This window comes from Rutidosis leptorrhynchoides, chromosome 6 (assembly GCF_046630445.1).
Source record: "Rutidosis leptorrhynchoides isolate AG116_Rl617_1_P2 chromosome 6, CSIRO_AGI_Rlap_v1, whole genome shotgun sequence".
Classification (NCBI taxonomy): Eukaryota; Viridiplantae; Streptophyta; class Magnoliopsida; order Asterales; family Asteraceae; genus Rutidosis; species Rutidosis leptorrhynchoides.
In genome coordinates this window covers 32,556,236-32,577,601 of record NC_092338.1, presented here as the reverse complement: position 1 = coordinate 32,577,601, position 21,366 = coordinate 32,556,236, and the positions used below count along the sequence as shown (strand labels likewise).

The 21,366-nt window shown below is 33.8% G+C and overlaps 1 protein-coding gene across 1 annotated transcript; it reads right to left on the bottom strand.

Annotated features, from left to right (window-relative positions):
- Positions 1 to 2,468: 2,468 nt before the first annotated feature.
- Positions 2,469 to 5,813, bottom strand: LOC139853534 (ABC transporter G family member 1-like). Its single transcript, XM_071842924.1, has 7 exons — positions 5,537 to 5,813; positions 5,351 to 5,430; positions 4,686 to 5,150; positions 4,514 to 4,603; positions 4,211 to 4,336; positions 3,445 to 3,639; positions 2,469 to 3,253 (listed from the first exon to the last, which is right to left on the bottom strand). Exons 1-7 carry the CDS (start codon positions 5,811 to 5,813, stop codon positions 2,471 to 2,473), a joined length of 2,016 nt encoding a protein of 671 aa, XP_071699025.1. The 3' UTR covers positions 2,469 to 2,470.
- Positions 5,814 to 21,366: the final 15,553 nt, after the last annotated feature.

Sequence of the window (21,366 nt, the reverse complement as noted above, 5' to 3'; positions counted from 1 at the left end):
TTTTAGGGAAATAAGTAGAATATGATATATAATGGGTGCAAGGACAAAAATTTAAATGAAACATGACACATGCATAGAGATGTTGTTGCTATCTACTATTTCCTTTAAGTTTATTATTGTTGTATTATTAAAGATTTTCATATGCATAGATTGAATGTTTGTTATTGCTCAAGTTATTGAGGTTAATGTGTGTTTACTACTGCTAATGTTTTTTTTTCCTTTCGTTTTTTCAGGTTGTGTGCAAAGTTACATTTTCATTTCAAATTTTCCATTGCTTTTTTCTCTTCTTTAGGGTAATGTATTTAGTTGTGATACTATTGTTTTATCCATTTGTTTTGCATTTTAATTTCTTTTTCGTATTACGTTGGCACCCTAATAATGGGTTTTATTTAGTTCACTTTTTTTCCAAATCGTAATTAGAAGCAGATTTAGAAACGAAAAGAATCTTCCATCGTCGTCTTCTCGTCAAGCTGATGTTTTTTTAACTGTAAACTATTTGTCTTCATTTAAACTCCACATCTTTGTTAACTGTTTTTTATTCTCTTCATTGTTTTCTTCTTCAGCTGAATTCTGTTTTCGCAATCGTAGTTGTTACAAGTTCAGGTAATTTATATTTTTAGCGTTTCTTTTTTTGATTGTTTGCATGTTGTTAAAACAGTTTTTTATTTTGATTCATTTATTTTGTTTGTTTTCAAGCTTTTAGCGTTTCGATCATCATTTAATGGTCATCCTTTTTGTTTCAGGTAGTTTGTATTCATCGCTACTTTGACTATAATTCGTAGGTAATGTTTTCTTCTTCTTTTATTTTTTGTCATGTTACATAATTTCGTTTACTGTTTTCGTTTTTACATATGTTCATTCAATGTTTTTGTTACTTATGTATTGTTCATCAATGATTTTAGGTCTTACACGTTGTACATTTTTTTTTGGTAAGTTTCTAAGTTTATTAGTCTATTTTCTCTTTAATGTTGTTTAAAATATTTGTTTTGTGTTTTTAAGTAGACTTATTCTATGTTTCATGTTATTAAGTATACATGAAAATTTGCTCATACGTGCAAATGTTTGAGGGTCAGTTTTGGGGTTTGTAGCATGTGTTTATGTTGTGGTATTATAAGTTAAACATGCATTAGCATGTTATATTAGGCTGTTGTAGTTTAATGGCAAGTAGAAAACACACAACCTACAGGTACTATAAAAGTTATACATTACTTAACATTTTGCCTACTGCCACATTTTTCCTTTTTAGGAATAGTTTGTGCATGCATATCTGATTTTAAGTCCTTTAATATTTGGACATTAACATACACTCAAAATTAATAGGGAACTTTAAATATAATCTCCCACGCCTATATTAACTTATTAAAGCTTGAAAATTTGTGACAATAACTTCTATTATACCTTTGAGGCCCATAAATTACATATATCGGTCTTTCATATTGTATTGAACATAACGACTTAAAATGATTTTTGAAGCTCTTTATGAAAAATTTTCAAGTTGCAACTGATTATGTTTACTGATGCATTTTGATGGTTTCATTTTCTTTCGCTTAATGCTATGTGGGTTGTCAATTTTCGTAAAGCCAGATATTTATCATGTTTTTGCCCTTATGCATTAATTCAACATTGAACAATCTATTAGTTGTGTCATAAGTAAGTTTGTGGTTATGGTTGGTGTTTGTTTCGCTTTTTAATGGTTCAACGCATCCCTGTTAAGTTTTAATCTTAAGGTTAAATCATAGTTGAACATCCTATCGACTGTCAACTGTTTTTGTGTAGTGACTTGATCAAGACCGACTGATATAGTATCTGTTTTTAAATTTAAAATTGTTTTGCTTAACTGGGTAGGATTTGTTTGCAGTGGTTTAGTGGTTTTGCAAGAATATGCACGACCTCAGAAGACAACTTAACAACCAAACGTCAACTACAACTTCAACCAGGTAAAAAGCGCACATAACAAATAACTGATGTCTAAATAATCAAGACATGCTTTACATTAACCAACTTCAATTTATCACTGCTATAGAACTCAGGGAAAAAAAGAAGTAAGCTAGTGTGCGGAACACAAAAGAGCATACAGTTTTTCCTAGATAATAGATATGCTATAAATCTGCTCTTCAATAACATATCATTTACCTGTACGGAAAAAGTTTATAACGCTTCTAAACCAATTTGTAAAATACTATGTATTTATGCTTTCGTATGTAAGCATTAACTATCTCGATGCTTTATTAATGTTTAGAGTTTGCAGATAACGTTTAAATCGTCCGCCGCTGCAAAGCGCGGCTGACCATATTCTTGTTCACAAACAATAATGGTAAAATTTAAAATTTTGACACATCCAATCCAATATAAGTCAATAAAACTGAATACATGCAATAAAATGACCATAGATTGATATATTTTGATACAGTTAGACGTTTATTTAACTGAAGTACAACTGTTCATATATAAAACTACTAGATTCGCCTAATTAAGGAAGTATAAGTACTTGATCTGAAGGTGATGCAAGTGGATTTATCAAACCATGAGCCTTTTCCTTCTTTGGAACAGCAAAATTTAAACCCCAGAAACCAGATTTAACCTTCTCCACAATCATAATTATAACCCAAAACAAAGCTCTAGAAATCACAACCATCTCTAAAATAATCACCAAATCAATCCACTTTGAGTAACCCATTTCAACTTGCCATTTCTCTCTTAAAATATACCCTCCATCCACCATTTTTCGCACCCCTGCTTCGCTGTAAACATACACTACTCCTTCAAACTCATTCTTAAACAGCCCTTGATACGCATACTTATGAAATCCGACGTAATACATCGGGTACTTCCAAAATATGCGTGGTAAATCATGTGGCAATCGAAAGAATCCGCCACCTAAAACCATGAAGGCTTGGATCCCTGCACCGATTATGATTCCCATTAAGTAATTCGGAACAACGCTTGCAACGATCATCATTAAGCTCTCAACTAGCAACATAGACGCAAACAGTATCAATGAGTAATACACAAAGTGATCATATCCTTCGCGTAGTCCGGTTAGGTAATATGCTAATGCTCCTGGAATCACGGATACTAGTAACAAGTATGGCGTTGAAGATAACGTGTTGGAGATCACGAAAGCTCCGATTGAGTAATGTCCGTTTAATCTTTCACGTTCGAATACCTTCATGTCCTCCACAAATGAGGGGAACCCACCAATTGTCATGAATGTTAAGAATGAAACCACGAACATCAACATTGAACTTCTAGCCTGCAAGTATATATCCATACATACACATATACATATACATATACATATACATATACATATACATATACATATACATATACATATACATATACATATACATATACATATACATATACATATATTAATTATAATTAGCTCAGTTTTGGATGAACTGAATCACATAGATCAGATCATATGAATGTACACATTACCTCAATTGAGCTGTCACTTGAGCCTACGTCGAAGAAGAGTGTTCCAAGACCCAAGGACAATGCTAAATAGATTGCGAGACGCAGCCAGTAATAACCAAGATCACGGTGCATGTTGACGAAAGACCGCTTTGTGAGTACAAGGCATTGAGTCGAAAAACTAGCATGGCTTCTCTTTATATCATGCGTTCCATCTCCCTGAGAAATACCAAGAAATTATTCATACTCATGGCCGTCTCAATAATTTAGAATCCATGTTCCATACAAAAAAAAAAGCCCTTATAAACATTGAATATCTCAATACATATAAACTAATTTTGTAAGCTAGTGGTTTGTAAAATAGCTAACAGGTATGGAGACGCCTTTGTTCAAACTTCAAACTATAGTTGTTACCAGGCGAGTCTAGCTTACAGTCTATGGAATTACGGAACACCGTTAGTTTGAAATTTTTATATACAAAATACTCTTTAAATTGTATAGAATACCACTGAATTTAATTGCAAGCACCATATATTTTTTAAAATTTATAGTTTTTATTTAACTTATATAGGACTCCACTAAATTTAACTACTCGAACCATATATATTTTTCGAATTTATAGTTTTTTTTTAAGGTAAAAAAACACTAAAATAACATTCAAATATAATTAATACTGCAAAAAAATTCTTGACCCTATTGAATTCTGATCCTGGAATCGGCATTAGTTACCACACTCATAAATATAACAAATAAAGTTTTGCATCTATTTACAGTAATTTTTTTAGCTCACCTTCTTGTATATTTCCCCTACTGTACTTTTAACTTCTTGGTAAGTAGTAGATGACTTGTATGAATCTATTAACTTCTTAATCACTTCCTCGGGACTTGTCCTTCTAGTTGAACCTTGTTCGATATCCTGCTAATGATTATTTCAACAATGATCATCTATTCATGCAATATAAATAATAACTAGTACAAATACTTTATACATCCTAAATATATCCTATTTTCGGATCAAAACGTGTAAGTTGGCAGGGACACGCTAACCCTGTGTGCCGTAGCTAACAACAGATGGATTATGGTAAAGAATTACCTCATGATGAAAATCCTTATTTATTGTTCTAAGAAAGTGATCAGATGGATTATGGAAACTGGGACAAGGGAAGCCATTCAAAGCGAATAACTGCAACGATTCAACTTTTGTTAATATAATGAAATTTACATGAACTGATAAAAAAATGTCGAATTAATTAAGGCTCACATACTTCATTCGCAAAGCTGGTTTTACCGAAATAAACGGTTCTTCCCGAAGAAAGAAGGCAAAGATTATGAAAGAGACCAAATACTTCGTTGCAAGGTTGATGAATGGACGCAATAATGGTCCTTCCTTCATGCTGATCAAGTTTCGCGATTCTACTCATCACGTAGCATGAAGCGGCACTATCAAGGCCGCTTGTTGGTTCGTCAAGGAATAGAAGTTTAGGACGAGTTAGGATCTCGATACATATGCTAACTCGTCTCTTTTGGCCTCCACTAAGGCCCTTAACTCCCCACCCTCCGATTCTAGTGTCCATGGCATCTTGAAGGCCCATTTCTCTTATAGTCATATCAGCTCTCTCTTTCTTTTCGGCTTCCGACATGGAGTCTTGTAGTTGGAGTTGTGCTGAATAGTAGACACTTTCACGGACAGTAAGCGTTGTTATGAGTGTCTCATCTTGAGTCACATAAGCCTGCACATACATATAATTTTTACTTAAACTACAAAATGTGACCAATATACTAAAAAGTATATCTCTTAGTACATTACAAAATCGTATCTGTGTATCTAGTCAGAAAAAGGGTAGAAAATGGTCACGGAGCAATCCGGTTAAGCTGTGGATATCCGTTTACCCATTTACTATTTTATTAATTATAGTGCTTAATTAATTACCGATGTTCCATATGCTAGAGTTTTCTTGATTCCATTAACTAAAATATCACCACTTTGCCTAGTCTTAGAGTGTAGTCGCCCTGCATGTAAACATTAAATATATAATAATTGTCAAAATTTAGCGAGTCACATTAATTATTATATATATGAACTCTTTCTTTGAACATAATTGCTATTGCTATATACCTGCCAAGGCATCAAGGAGTGTGGATTTGCCAGAACCAGAAGGACCCATGATAGCTAACATCTCTCCCGGTCTGGCGTAACCCGTAACACCTTGAAGTATGGACCGGGTCTTGCCCATTTTGTCATCGGGCACTTTAACCCACAAGTCATTCCATGTCAGAGATAAACCATTAGTGCTACAGCCAGAAGGTCTATTTACTGATCTCTCATGGTATGATAGTGTTGTAGGTACATTGAAATATGTTATTTCAACCTCCTGCAAAGATGAAGGTTCCATTCTTTCTATACCTAGAGAGAGAGAGAGAGAGAGAGAGAGAGAGAGAGAGAGAGAGAGAGAGAGAGAGAGAGCTTATAGTTTTCGTGTGATCAAATTGATGAAGGATGTGTTGGTTTAAATAGAGGTTAAAGTAAACATGTGTCTTGTTTTCAGCCAAAGAGATCATAAACTAGCTGCAACCTAGGATTTCTTTCACATTTCTTGACCACATAATCAAAGCTTTTCAAATAACTAACGGTGTAAACCAAGACTATTTGTGACGACCCCGTCAAAACACTTAACGGTTCCGTCAGTTGGTCCCACAGCTTGATCGAACTTAAATGAATTAAATAAACAAAATTGCATTCTTTTATCTCAAAAGTTTCCCAAAAAAGAAACAAACCATAATATGTAGTTTTAAACAACCAACCATAGTAATAAACCAAAAGTTGACACAAAACCTTGCCAACAAACCCACAAGTTTAAATTATTCAAAAATAGAATGCAAGCTTAAGTTTCATAAAATGTTTCATAAAATCTGCTCAAATGTATGCAGACTCTTCTAAACACAGCGGAAGCATCACAAAACTCAAGTACCTGTGAAAACATGCAAGTAAACTGTCAACACAAAGGTTGAGTGAATTATAGGTTTAAATAAACAAATAAACTTTAGACCACAAGATTTAAAAATGTTAGAAAACATTAAACATTATTCCATTATCAATGAGCCACCTGGTAACCACTTAACCCTTTATTTACCCTTGTTAAACACAATAAAAATATACACTTGGACAGTGTATCTACAACAAATTACGAAGTACTAAACATTCGATTATAAATTTGCTAGCGCGACTAGCTCGAAATGGGGTTGTCAAACCCGATAGATCTATCCGTAGGATTCGCGTTCACCGGTAGAAACCAATGATTACAGTTACCAGACTAGGGAATATTTTTGTCCAACTCACAATGAATAATTTAAATTTAATTGTCACTTGTGTCTAAACGTAAATAAAATGCATGAAATCACATCCCAAAAATATACTTTGAAAAGTATGTAAAAACGGGACTATAACTCACCTTAAAAGCAACTGAAGAAACCACACAAACAAGCGAACAGCAAATAGAATAAAGTGATCAGGAACGATCACAACGCCGACCTATAAATAAAGCAGGTCGATATAAATAACTAACTTAGGTCAAGTCTTAGTATGATAGCTATTGTACATGTTGCAAGTAGACATAGAACAATACTCGGCAAGCATCGGTTTGACTGGAACAGCGTACGGACACATACTTTCTATTTTTAGAAAGTTTCTATTTTTAGCAGGTTTTCATTTTTGGAAAGTTTCTATTTTTGGAAAGTTTCTATTTTTGGAAAGTTTCCAAATTTAGAAAGTTCTATTTTTAGAAAGTTTTTAGGAAAGTTTCCTTATTTAGAAAGTCAACTGAAAGTCAAAGTCAACCGAAAGTCAACTCAAAAGTCAACCTTGGTCAAACATAGTCAACGTTAATTTGAAAAGTGTAAGTTATAATAATAACATAAGTTATAATGTTTATTAAAGTTAAAAGTGTACAATTATGTCATAACATAAGTTTAATTAAATAAAATGAATTATTAAAGTTAATATAAGTTGAAATGATATAATTAATATAACATAAGTATTTAATTAATTAATTAAATATTAGTCATAATATAAATATTATTAATTAATAATAAATTTTAAATCATATCATAAGTATTATTAATTAATAATGAATTATTAATCATATCATAAGTTTCTAAATATAATTATTAAATCATAAGTATTTAATAATTAAATCCTAATTAAATAATAATTAAGTCTTATAATAATTAAATAATTATTTAATCTTCATTATAAGTCTTATAATAATATTCTCATAAAATAATTTTAATACTTATCATAAGTATATTCCATTAATAATAAAAGTATTATTAATCATAAGTTAAATTAAAATGTTAATTAAATCATAAATAATAATCAAGTGATATAATAAATATTTATATCATAATTCTTAAATAATAATAATTACTTCTTTTATCATAAGTAATTAATTAATAATGAGTTTCATTATTTTTATCATAAGTTTTAGAATTAATCATAAGTTTTAATTCAAAAGTTCATCGGGTCGTATCTTGAGCCCTGGGTGTCGATTTCTGGCGAGCCTTATATGCATCTCCGCCTATTCAAACCACCCGACACAGTGGTGCACTCAAGAACTCACCAAGAACAGTCCACAAGTCGTGGTAATCAGCCATGACACCACTTGGACTTTCAATTTACTCAAAATCGTGTTTTAGTCGTACCGGGTGAACCGTGGCTCGGATTTAGGTGACCCGAACATGAAAGTTCGTCCCACCATCAGTCCTAACACACTAACACACCCTAAAGACACCAAGGTGTAGTGACCCGAACTTTTCCATGTTTATATATATTAATTGAGATTGATATTTACATGATTAAATGTTTCCAACATGTTAAGCAATCAAACTTGTTAAGACTTGATTAATTGAAATATGTTTCATATAGACAATTGACCACCCAAGTTGACCGGCGATTCAAGAACGTTAAAACTTGTAAAAATGACATGTCGATATATATATGGATATACATATGGTTAACATGAGATTATGATAAGTAAGTATCTCCATAAGTATATTAACAATGAGTTATATACATATAAACAAGACTACTAACTTAAGGATTTCGAAACGAGACATATATGTAACGATTATCGTTGTAACGACATTTAAATGTATATATATCATATTAAGATATATTAATATATCATAACATCATGATAATATAATAATTTAACATCTCATTAGATATAATAAACAATGGGTTAACAACATTAATTGAGATCGTTAACTTAAAGGTTTCAAAACAACACTTACATGTAACGACTAACGATGACTTAACGACTCAGTTAAAATGTATATACATGCAGTGTATTTAGATGTATTAAAATACTTTTGGAAGACTTCAAGACATATATCAAAACACTCATACTTAACGAAAATGGTTACAGTTACTTTCTCATTCTTTTCTTTCATCAAGAATTCTAGTCGTATTCTTACCCGTATTATACACAGCTTCAAAACGTACTTACTATGGGTATATACCAATAGGAACTAGCATGGGATTCCACTCTTGATTATGTCATGTATGACTAATCAATTTTAACTTCTACCATGAGCTAGTCAACTAACTAGAACTCCTTTTAACCCCACTCACCACTCACCAATTACCACTCATCATTCACTCCATTTCACTTCCAATTCTCTTTCTAATTCTCTCTCAACACACACACACACTATTATGAACGTATTTTTCCAGTAGTTAATCATCATCTTCATCAAAAATCACTTCAAGAATCAAGCTATAATCATCATAGGAAGAACACTTCAAGAACACTTCAAAAAATCCCTTCAAGTTTACTAATTTACTTCCAAGCTTTCTAATCCATTCCAAGTAATCATCTAAGATCAAGAAACCTTTGTTATATACAGTAGGTTATCTTTCTTATTCAAGGTAATATTCATATTCAAACTTTGATTCAATTTCTATAACTATAAACTATCTTAATTCGAGTAAAAATCTTACTTGAACTTGTTTTTGTGTCATGATCCTACTTCAAGAACTTTCAAGCCATCCAAGATCCTTTGAAGCTAGATCATTTCTTGTCACTTCCAGTAGGTTTACCTACTAAACTTGAGGTAGTAATGATGTTCATAACATCATTCGATTCATATATATAAAACTATCTTATTCGAAGGTTTAAACTCGTAATCACTAGAACATAGTTTAGTTAATTCTAAACTTGTTCGCAAACAAAAGTTAATCCTTCTAACTTGACTTTTAAAATTAACTAAACACATGTTCTATATCTATATGATATGCTAACTTAATGATTTAAAACCTGGAAACACGAAAAACACCGTAAAACCGGATTTACGCCGTCGTAGTAACACCGCGGGCTGTTTTGGGTTAGTTAATTAAAAACTATGATAAACTTTGATTTAAAAGTTGTTATTCTGAGAAAATGATTTTTATTATGAACATGAAACTATATCCAAAAATTATGGTTAAACTCAAAGTGGAAGTATTTTTTCTAAAATGGTCATCTAGACGTCGTTCTTTCGACTGAAATGACTACCTTTACAAAAACGACTTGTAACTTATTTTTTCGACTATAAACCTATACTTTTTCTGTTTAGATTCATAAAATAGGGTTCAATATGAAACCATAGCAATTTGATTCACTCAAAACGGATTTAAAATGAAGAAGTTATGGGTAAAACAAGATTGGATAATTTTTCTCATTTTAGCTACGTGAAAATTGGTAACAAATCTATTCCAGCCATAACTTAATCAACTTGTATTGTATATTATGTAATCTTGAGATACCATAGACACGTATACAATGTTTCGACCTATCATGTCGACACATCTATATATATTTCGGAACAACCATAGACACTCTATATGTGAATGTTGGAGTTAGCTATACAGGGTTGAGGTTGATTCCAAAATATGTATAGTTTGAGTTGTGATCAATACTGAGATACGTATACACTGGGTCGTGGATTGATTCGAGATAATATTTATCGATTTATTTCTGTATATCTAACTGTGGACATCTAGTTGTAGGTTACTAACGAGGACAGCTGACTTAATAAACTTAAAACATCAAAATATATTAAAAGTGTTGTAAATATATTTTGAACATACTTTGATATATATGTATATATTGTTATAGGTTCGTGAATCAACCAGTGGCCAAGTCTTACTTCCCGATGAAGTAAAAATCTGTGAAAGTGAGTTATAGTCCCACTTTTAAAATCTAATATTTTTGGGATGAGAATACATGCAGGTTTTATAAATGATTTACAAAATAGACACAAGTACGTGAAACTACATTCTATGGTTGAATTATCGAAATCGAATATGCCCCTTTTTATTAAGTCTGGTAATCTAAGAATTAGGGAACAGACACCCTAATTGACGCGAATCCTAAAGATAAATCTATTGGGCCTAACAAACCCCATCCAAAGTACCGGATGCTTTAGTACTTCGAAATTTATATCATATCCGAAGGGTGTCCCGGAATGATGGGGATATTCTTATATATGCATCTTGTTAATGTCGGTTACCAGGTGTTCACCATATGAATGATTTTTATCTCTATGTATGGGATGTGTATTGAAATATGAAATCTTGTGGTCTATTGTTACGATTTGATATATATAGGTTAAACCTATAACTCACCAACATTTTTGTTGACGTTTAAAGCATGTTTATTCTCAGGTGAATATTAAGAGCTTCCGCTGTTGCATACTAAAATAAGGACAAGATTTGGAGTCCATGTTTGTATGATATTGTGTAAAAACTGCATTCAAGAAACTGATTTCGATGTAACATATTCGTATTGTAAACCATTATGTAATGGTCGTGTGTAAACAGGATATTTTAGATTATCATTATTTGATAATCTACGTAAAGCTTTTTAAACCTTTATTTATGAAATAAAGGTTATGGTTTGTTTTAAAAATGAATACAGTCTTTGAAAAACGTCTCATATAGAGGTCAAAACCTCGCAACGAAATCAATTAATATGGAACGTTTTTAATCAATAAGAACGGGACATTTCAGTTGGTATCCGAGCGTTGGTCTTAGAGAACCAGAATTTTGCATTAGTGTGTCTTATCTAGTTTGTTAGGATGCATTAGTGAGTCTGGACTTCGACCGTGTTTACTTGAAAAATGATTGCTTAACAAATTTTGTTGGAAACTATATATTTTTAACATGTGAATATTATGTGATATATTAATCTCTTAACGTGTTTGATATTATGTGATAGATGTCTACCTCTAGAACAAGTCCCATTGACTCACCTAATAATAATGAAGAGTCAAATGTAAATTGGAATGATTCGTGGACTGATTCACAAGTTCCCGAAGAGGAACCAGAAGAAGAGTCGGAACCGGAAGAAGAATCGGAACCGGTTGAAGAAATAGAACCGGTGGGGGAAATAATAAAACGGTTAAGTAAAAGAAAATCCTCAACCAACCAACCAAGGTTAATTATGGTCAATGGTGTTTCCGCTAAGGAAGCAAAATATTGGGAGGATTACCAATTCTCCGATGAATCGGATTTCGACGAGAATTCCGATGATGTTATAGAAATTACCCCAACTGAATTTAAAAAGGCAAAAGAAAATAATAAGGGAAAGGGCATAAAAATAGAGAAATCTAATTCCAACCCCGATGAACTTTATATGTATCGTCAACCCCCGAAGTCCTTAAGTTGTAACAATAACCCGGGAACCTCTAAACCACCAGGTTTTTCTAAACCAATGTGGAAAACGACGGCTCGTATTAGGGGAACATCATATATCCCTAGAAACTTGGCAAAACGAACCAAAACCGAAGAAGAAGAAACAAGCGAGCCGGAATAAGATAGTTGTATTCGTGTGGTGTAATATATGTAATATAGTGTGCTTATGCTTTATGATATATGTAAAAATTACTTGTATTAATAAGTATTTTTTTTTTTACGAATCTAACTCTTGTCTATTTTACAGTATAAAAACACAAAATGGATAGACAACCCAATATTTTAAGAGACCTACCCGGAGACATGATTGATGAAATCTTGTCTAGAGTCGGTCAGAATTCTTCGGCACAACTATTTAAGGCGAGATCAGTTTGTAAGACATTCGAAGAACGTTCCAAGAATGCCTTGGTTTATAAAAGGCTTTCGTTCGAAAGATGGGGGATATCACATTGGGAAATCCATAAGTTACGATGTGTTTACTTTGACGCATATATTGCGGGGAACCCAAATGCTATTTTACGCAATGGGTTAAGAAATTATTTTGACTCAATATATCCGAATATTGGACTTCGTGATTTACAAAAAACGGCTAACATGCAACATAAAGAAGCATGTTATGCTTACGGATTAGTAATGTTCGCTTCTCACCAAAGTGAGAACAAGAACATCGGGCTACAACAATTAAACAAAACGTTCCCACAAGTGACGGAGTCGGTAATTGGGGTAAGAAATGAGGTTTTTAGATTGTTAAGGGACTGTTGGACATTACGTAACCCTCGTCCCTTTGACGACGTTACAACACGCTGTCATATCAACGGCCATAACGGTTATGTTCCACAAGACCAAGGATGGGAAGTAATCCTAGTAAAACCAGAATGCATGACTTGTTTCTGGACGTATGAATTACGTGTCTTTATTGCCTTTGCTGAATGACTTGTGTACTAGCTAGAATTATCTTCACAACCATCTTGTATCAAATTTATTGTGTGCTATATTTCATGCTATATGTAAAATAAGCGGTATTGTAAGTTTGTAAAATATTGTATAAAAGTTTGAACGCGAAATATTATTATAATCAGTTTTTCATATAGAATTGTAGTAGTTGAATTGTATATTAGCTACTAAGTATGAACTTAACGGGTAGGTACTACCCGAATTTAAACTTATAAAACGCTAATATGAAGAAAAAGCTTTTATAAATGAGTTCATATTATGCTACGAAATACTATTAACTACTCTTAATATTCTGTATGATTAACTTGTTCCATTTGACTATTTTGAAGGAAATGGCACCGACTACTCGACACACCGTGAATATGAATGAAGAGGAATTCCGTACTTTTCTAGCTTCAAACATAGCCGCAGTACAGGCTGCGCTACATACCAACAATAACCTTGGATCTAGCAGTACAGGAAATCGTGTAGGATGCACCTACAAAGAATTCACTGCCTGCAAACCTTTGGAATTTGATGGAACCGAAGGACCGATTGGATTGAAACGGTGGACCGAGAAGGTCGAATTGGTGTTTGACATAAGTAAGTGTACTGAAGAGGATAAAGTGAAGTACGCTACGCATACCTTCACAGGTTCTGCGTTAACATGGTGGAATACCTATCTAGAGCAAGTGGGACAAGACGATGCGTACGCACTACCGTGGTCAGCATTCAAGCACTTGATGAACGAGAAGTACCGTCCCAGAACCGAGGTCAATAAGCTCAAGACAGAACTAAGAGGGTTACGAACCCAAGGATTTGATATTACCACGTACGAAAGACGATTCACAGAATTATGCCTATTGTGTTCGGGAGCATTCGAAGATGAGGAAGAGAAGATCGACGCGTTTGTGAAAGGATTACCGGAAAGAATCCAAGAAGATATAAGTTCACACGAGCCCACCTCCATACAACAGACATGTAGAATGGCTCACAAACTAGTGAAGCAGATTGAAGAAAGAATTAAAGAACAGACTGCTGAAGAGGCCAATGTGAAGCAAGTCAAAAGAAAGTGGGAGAAAAACGGTGATAAGAATCACCAATACAACAACAGCAATTACAACAATAATCGCAACAATTATCCCAAAAATCGCAACATCAATCGCAACTACAACAAACGGCCCAACAACAACAACAACAACAGCAACTACAACAATCATCCCAACAACAATAATAACCGCAACAACAACAACAATCAGAAGCAGCTATACCAAAGGTGTGAAAAGTATCACTCGGGGTTCTGCACCAAATTTTGCAACAAGTGTAAAAGAAATGGTCATAGCGCGGCGAAGTGTGAGGTCTACGGACCAGGGGTTAATAGAACGAAAGGAACAAATGGTGTCGGAACGAGTAATGGCGGAGCAAGCAGTGTCGGAGCAAGTTATGCCAATGTAGTTTGTTATAAATATGGAAAACCGGGCCACATTATTAGAAATTGCCCGAACCAGGAGAACACGAATTGACAAGGCCGCGGAAGAGTTTTCAATATTAATGCGGCAGAGGCACAGGAAGACCCGGAGCTTGTTACGGGTACGTTTCTTATTGACAATAAATCTGCTTACGTTTTATTAGATTCGGGTGCGGATAGAAGCTATATGAGTAGAGATTTTTGTGCTAAATTAAGTTGTCTATTGACGCCTTTGGATAGTAAATTTTTACTCGAATTAGCAAATGGTAAATTAATTTCAGCAGATAATATATGTCGGAATCGAGAAATTAAACTGGTTAGCGAAACATTTAAGATTGACTTGATATCAGTAGAGTTAGGGAGTTTTGATGTGATAATCGGTATGGACTGGTTGAAAGAAGTGAAAGCAGAGATCGTTTGTTACAAAAATGCAATTCGCATTATACGAGAAAAAGGAAAACCCTTAATGGTGTACGGAGAAAAGGGCAACACGAAGCTACATCTTATTAGTAATTTGAAGGCACAAAAACTAATAAGAAAAGATTGCTATGCTGTTCTAGCACACGTCGAGAAAGTACAAACTGAAGAAAAGAGCATCAATGATGTTCCCATTGCAAAAGAATTTCCCGATGTATTTCCGAAAGAATTACCGGGATTACCCCCACATCGATCCGTTGAATTTCAAATAGATCTTATACCAGGAGCTGCACCAATAGCTCGTGCTCCTTACAGACTCGCACCCAGCGAGATGAAAGAACTGCAAAGCCAATTACAAGAACTTTTAGAGCGTGGTTTCATTCGACCAAGCACATCACCGTGGGGAGCTCCTATTTTGTTTGTCAAGAAGAAAGATGGTACATTCAGGTTGTGTATCGACTACCGAGAGTTGAACAAACTTACCATCAAGAACCGCTACCCACTACCGAGAATCGACGACTTATTTGATCAACTACAAGGCTCGTCTGTTTATTCAAAGATTGACTTACGTTCCGGGTATCATCAAATGCGGGTGAAAGAAGATGATATTCCAAAGACTGCTTTCAGAACACGTTACGGTCATTACGAGTTTATGGTCATGCCGTTTGGTTTAACTAATGCACCAGCTGTGTTCATGGACCTTATGAACCGAGTGTGTGGACCATACCTTGACAAGTTTGTCATTGTTTTCATTGATGACATACTTATTTACTCAAAGAATGACCAAGAACACTGTGAACATTTGAGAAAGGTGTTAGAAGTATTGAGGAAGGAAGAATTGTACGCTAAGTTTTCAAAGTGTGCATTTTGGTTGGAAGAAGTTCAATTCCTCGGTCACATAGTAAACAAAGAAGGTATTAAGGTGGATCCGGCAAAGATAGAAACTGTTGAAAAGTGGGAAACCCCAAAAACTCCGAAACACATACGCCAGTTTTTAGGACTAGCTGGTTACTACAGAAGGTTCATCCAAGACTTTTCCAGAATAGCAAAACCCTTGACTGCATTAACGCATAAAGGGAAGAAATTTGAATGGAATGATGAACAAGAGAAAGCGTTTCAGTTATTGAAGAAAAAGCTAACTACGGCACCTATATTGTCATTGCCTGAAGGGAATGATGATTTTGTGATTTATTGTGACGCATCAAAGCAAGGTCTCAGTTGTGTATTAATGCAACGAACGAAGGTGATTGCTTATGCGTCTAGACAATTGAAGATTCACGAACAAAATTATACGACGCATGATTTGGAATTAGGCACGGTTGTTTTTGCATTAAAGACTTGGAGGCACTACTTATATGGGGTCAAAAGTATTATATATATCGACCACAAAAGTCTTCAACACATATTTAATCAGAAACAACTGAATATGAGGAAGCGTAGGTGGATTGAATTGTTGAATGATTACGACTTTGAAATTCGTTACCACCCGGGGAAGGCAAATGTGGTAGCCGATGCCTTGAGCAGGAAGGACAGAGAACCCATTCGAGTAAAATCTATGAATATAATGATTCATAATAACCTTACTACTCAAATAAAGGAGGCGCAACAAGGAGTTTTAAAAGAGGGAAATTTAAAGGATGAAATACCCAAAGGATCGGAGAAGCATCTTAATATTCGGGAAGACGGAACCCGGTATAGGGCTGAAAGGATTTGGGTACCAAAATTTGGAGATATGAGAGAAATGGTACTTAGAGAAGCTCATAAAACCAGATACTCAATACATCCTGGAACGGGGAATATGTACAAGGATCTCAAGAAACATTTTTGGTGGCCAGGTATGAAAGCCGATGTTGCTAAATACGTAGGAGAATATTTGACGTGTTCTAAGGTCAAAGCTGAGCATCAGAAACCATCAGGTCTACTTCAACAACTCGAAATCCCGGAATGGAAATGGGAAAACATTACCATGGATTTCATCACTAAATTGCCAAGGACTGCAAGTGGTTTTGATACTATTTGGGTAATAGTTGATCGTCTCACCAAATCAGCACACTTCCTGCCAATAAGAGAAGATGACAAGATGGAGAAGTTAGCACGACTGTATTTGAAGGAAGTCGTCTCCAGACATGGAATACCAATCTCTATTATCTCTGATAGGGATGGCAGATTTATTTCAAGATTCTGGCAGACATTACAGCAAGCATTAGGAACTCGTCTAGACATGAGTACTGCCTATCATCCACAAACTGATGGGCAGAGCGAAAGGACGATACAAACGCTTGAAGACATGCTACGAGCATGTGTTATTGATTTCGGAAACAGTTGGGATCGACATCTACCGTTAGCAGAATTTTTCTACAACAACAGCTACCATTCAAGCATTGAGAAGGTGCCGTCTGAAGTACTTTATGGTAGAAAGTGCAGGTCTCCGATTTGTTGGAGTGAAGTGGGGGATAGACAGATTACGGGTCCGGAGATTATACAAGAAGCTACCGAGAAGATCATCCAAATTCAACAACGGTTGAAAACCGCCCAAAGTCGACAAAAGAGCTACGCTGACATTAAAAGAAAAGATATAGAATTTGAAATTGGAGAGATGGTCATGCTTAAAGTTTCACCTTGGAAAGGCGTTGTTCGATTTGGTAAACGAGGGAAATTAAATCCAAGGTATATTGGACCATTCAAGATTATTGATCGTGTCGGACCAGTAGCTTACCGACTTGAGTTACCTCAACAACTCGCGGTTGTACATAACACTTTCCACGTCTCGAATTTGAAGAAATGTTTTGCTAAAGAAGATCTCACTATTCCGTTAGATGAAATCCAAATCAACGAAAAACTCCAATTCATCGAAGAACCCGTCGAAATAATGGATCGTGAGGTTAAAAGACTTAAGCAAAACAAGATACCAATTGTTAAGGTTCGATGGAATGCTCGTAGAGGACCCGAGTTCACCTGGGAGTGTGAAGATCAGATGAAGAAGAAATACCCGCATCTATTTCCAGAAGATTCGTCAACACCTTCAACAGCTTAAAATTTCGGGACGAAATTAATTTAACGGGTAGGTACTGTAGTGACCCGAACTTTTCCATGTTTATATATATTAATTGAGATTGATATTTACATGATTAAATGTTTCCAACATGTTAAGCAATCAAACTTATTAAGACTTGATTAATTGAAATATGTTTCATATAGACAATTGACCACCCAAGTTGACCGGCGATTCACGAACGTTAAAACTTGTAAAAACGACATGACGATATATATATGGATATACATATGGTTAACATGAGATTATGATAAGTAAGTATCTCCATAAGTATATTAACAATGAGTTATATACATATAAACAAGACTACTAACTTAAGGATTTCGAAACGAGACATATATGTAACGATTATCGTTGTAACGACATTTAAATGTATATATATATCATATTAAGATATATTAATATATCATAACATCATGATAATATAATAATTTAACATCTCATTAGATATAATAAACAATGGGTTAACAACATTAATTGAGATCGTTAACTTAAAGGTTTCAAAACAACACTTACATGTAACGACTAACGATGACTTAACGACTCAGTTAAAATGTATATACATGCAGTGTATTTAGATGTATTAAAATACTTTTGGAAGACTTCAAGACATATATCAAAACACTCATACTTAACGAAAATGGTTACAGTTACTTTCTCATTCTTTTCTTTCATCAAGAATTCTAGTCGTATTCTTACCCGTATTATACACAGCTTCAAAACGTACTTACTATGGGTATATACCAATAGAAACTAGCATGGGATTCCACTCTTGATTATGTCATGTATGACTAATCAATTTTAACTTCTACCATGAGCTAGTCAACTAACTAGAACTCCTTTTAACCCCACTCACCACTCACCAATTACCACTCATCATTCACTCCATTTCACTTCCAATTCTCTTTCTAATTCTCTCTCAACACACACACACTATTATGAACGTATTTTTCCAGTATTTAATCATCATCTTCATCAAAAATCACTTCAAGAATCAAGCTATAATCATCATAGGAAGAACACTTCAAGAACACTTCAAAAAATCCCTTCAAGTTTACTAATTTACTTCCAAGCTTTCTAATCCATTCCAAGTAATCATCTAAGATCAAGAAACCTTTGTTATATATAGTAGGTTATCTTTCTTATTCAAGGTAATATTCATATTCAAACTTTGATTCAATTTCTATAACTATAAACTATCTTAATTCGAGTAAAAATCTTACTTGAACTTGTTTTTGTGTCATGATCCTACTTCAAGAACTTTCAAGCCATCCAAGATCCTTTGAAGTTAGATCATTTCTTGTCACTTCCAGTAGGTTTACCTACTAAACTTGAGGTAGTAATGATGTTCATAACATCATTCGATTCATATATATAAAACTATCTTATTCGAAGGTTTAAACTCGTAATCACTAGAACATAGTTTAGTTAATTCTAAACTTGTTCGCAAACAAAAGTTAATCCTTCTAACTTGACTTTTAAAATTAACTAAACACATGTTCTATATCTATATGATATGCTAACTTAATGATTTAAAACCTGGAAACACGAAAAACACTGTAAAACCGGATTTACGCCGTCGTAGTAACACCGCGAGCTGTTTTGGGTTAGTTAATTAAAAACTATGATAAACTTTGATTTAAAAGTTGTTATTCTGAGAAAATGATTTTTATTATGAACATGAAACTATATCCAAAAATTATGGTTAAACTCAAAGTGGAAGTATGTTTTCTAAAATGGTAATCTAGACGTCGTTCTTTCGACTGAAATGACTACCTTTACAAAAACGACTTGTAACTTACTTTTCCGACTATAAACCTATACTTTTTCTGTTTAGATTCATAAAATATAGTTCAATATGAAACCATAGCAATTTGATTCACTCAAAACGGATTTAAAATGAAGAAGTTATGGGTAAAACAAGATTGGATAATTTTTCTCATTTTAGCTACGTGAAAATTGGTAACAAATCTATTCCAGCCATAACTTAATCAACTTGTATTGTATATTATGTAATCTTGAGATACCATAGACAGGTATACAATGTTTCGACCTATCATATCGACACATCTATATATATTTCGGAACAACCATAGACACTCTATATGTGAATGTTGGAGTTAGCTATACAGGGTTGAGGTTGATTCCAAAATATGTATAGTTTGAGTTGTGATCAATACTGAGATACGTATACACTGGGTCGTGGATTTATTCGAGATAATATTTATCGATTTATTTCTGTATATCTAACTGTGGACAACTAGTTGTAGGTTACTAACGAGGACAGCTGACTTAATAAACTTAAAACATCAAAATATATTAAAAGTGTTGTAAATATATTTTGAACATACTTTGATATATATGTATATATTGTTATAGGTTCGTGAATCAACCAGTGGCCAAGTCTTACTTCCCGACGAAGTAAAAATCTGTGAAAGTGAGTTATAGTCCCACTTTTAAAATCTAATATTTTTGGGATGAGAATACATGCAGGTTTTATAAATGATTTACAAAATAGACACAAGTACGTGAAACTACATTCTATGGTTGAATTATCGAAATCAAATATGCCCTTTTTTATTAAGTCTGGTAATCTAAGAATTAGGGAACAGACACCCTAATTGACGCGAATCCTAAAGATAGATCTATTGGGCCTAACAAACCCCATCCAAAGTACCGGATGCTTTAGTACTTCGAAATTTATATCATATCCGAAGGGTGTCCCGGAATGATGGGGATATTCTTATATATGCATCTTGTTAATGTCGGTTACCAGGTGTTCACCATATGAATGATTTTTATCTCTATGTATGGGATGTGTATTGAAATATGAAATCTTGTGGTCTATTGTTACGATTTGATATATATAGGTTAAACCTATAACTCACCAACATTTTTGTTGACGTTTAAAGCATGTTTATTCTCAGGTGAATATTAAGAGCTTCCGCTGTTGCATATTAAAATAAGGACAAGATATGGAGTCCATGTTTGTATGATATTGTGTAAAAACTGCATTCAAGAAACTGATTTCGATGTAACATATTCGTATTGTAAACCATTATGTAATGGTCGTGTGTAAACAGGATATTTTAGATTATCATTATTTGATAATCTACGTACAGCTTTTTAAACCTTTATTTATGAAATAAAGGTTATGGTTTGTTTTAAAAATGAATGCAGTCTTTGAAAAACGTCTCATATAGAGGTGAAAACCTCGCAATGAAATCAATTAATATGGAACGTTTTTAATCAATAAGAACGGGACATTTCACAAGGAAGGTCACAAAGTCGGACCAAACCTGTTTCATGTCAATCCACATTTCAATTTTAACAAAATAGTAATTT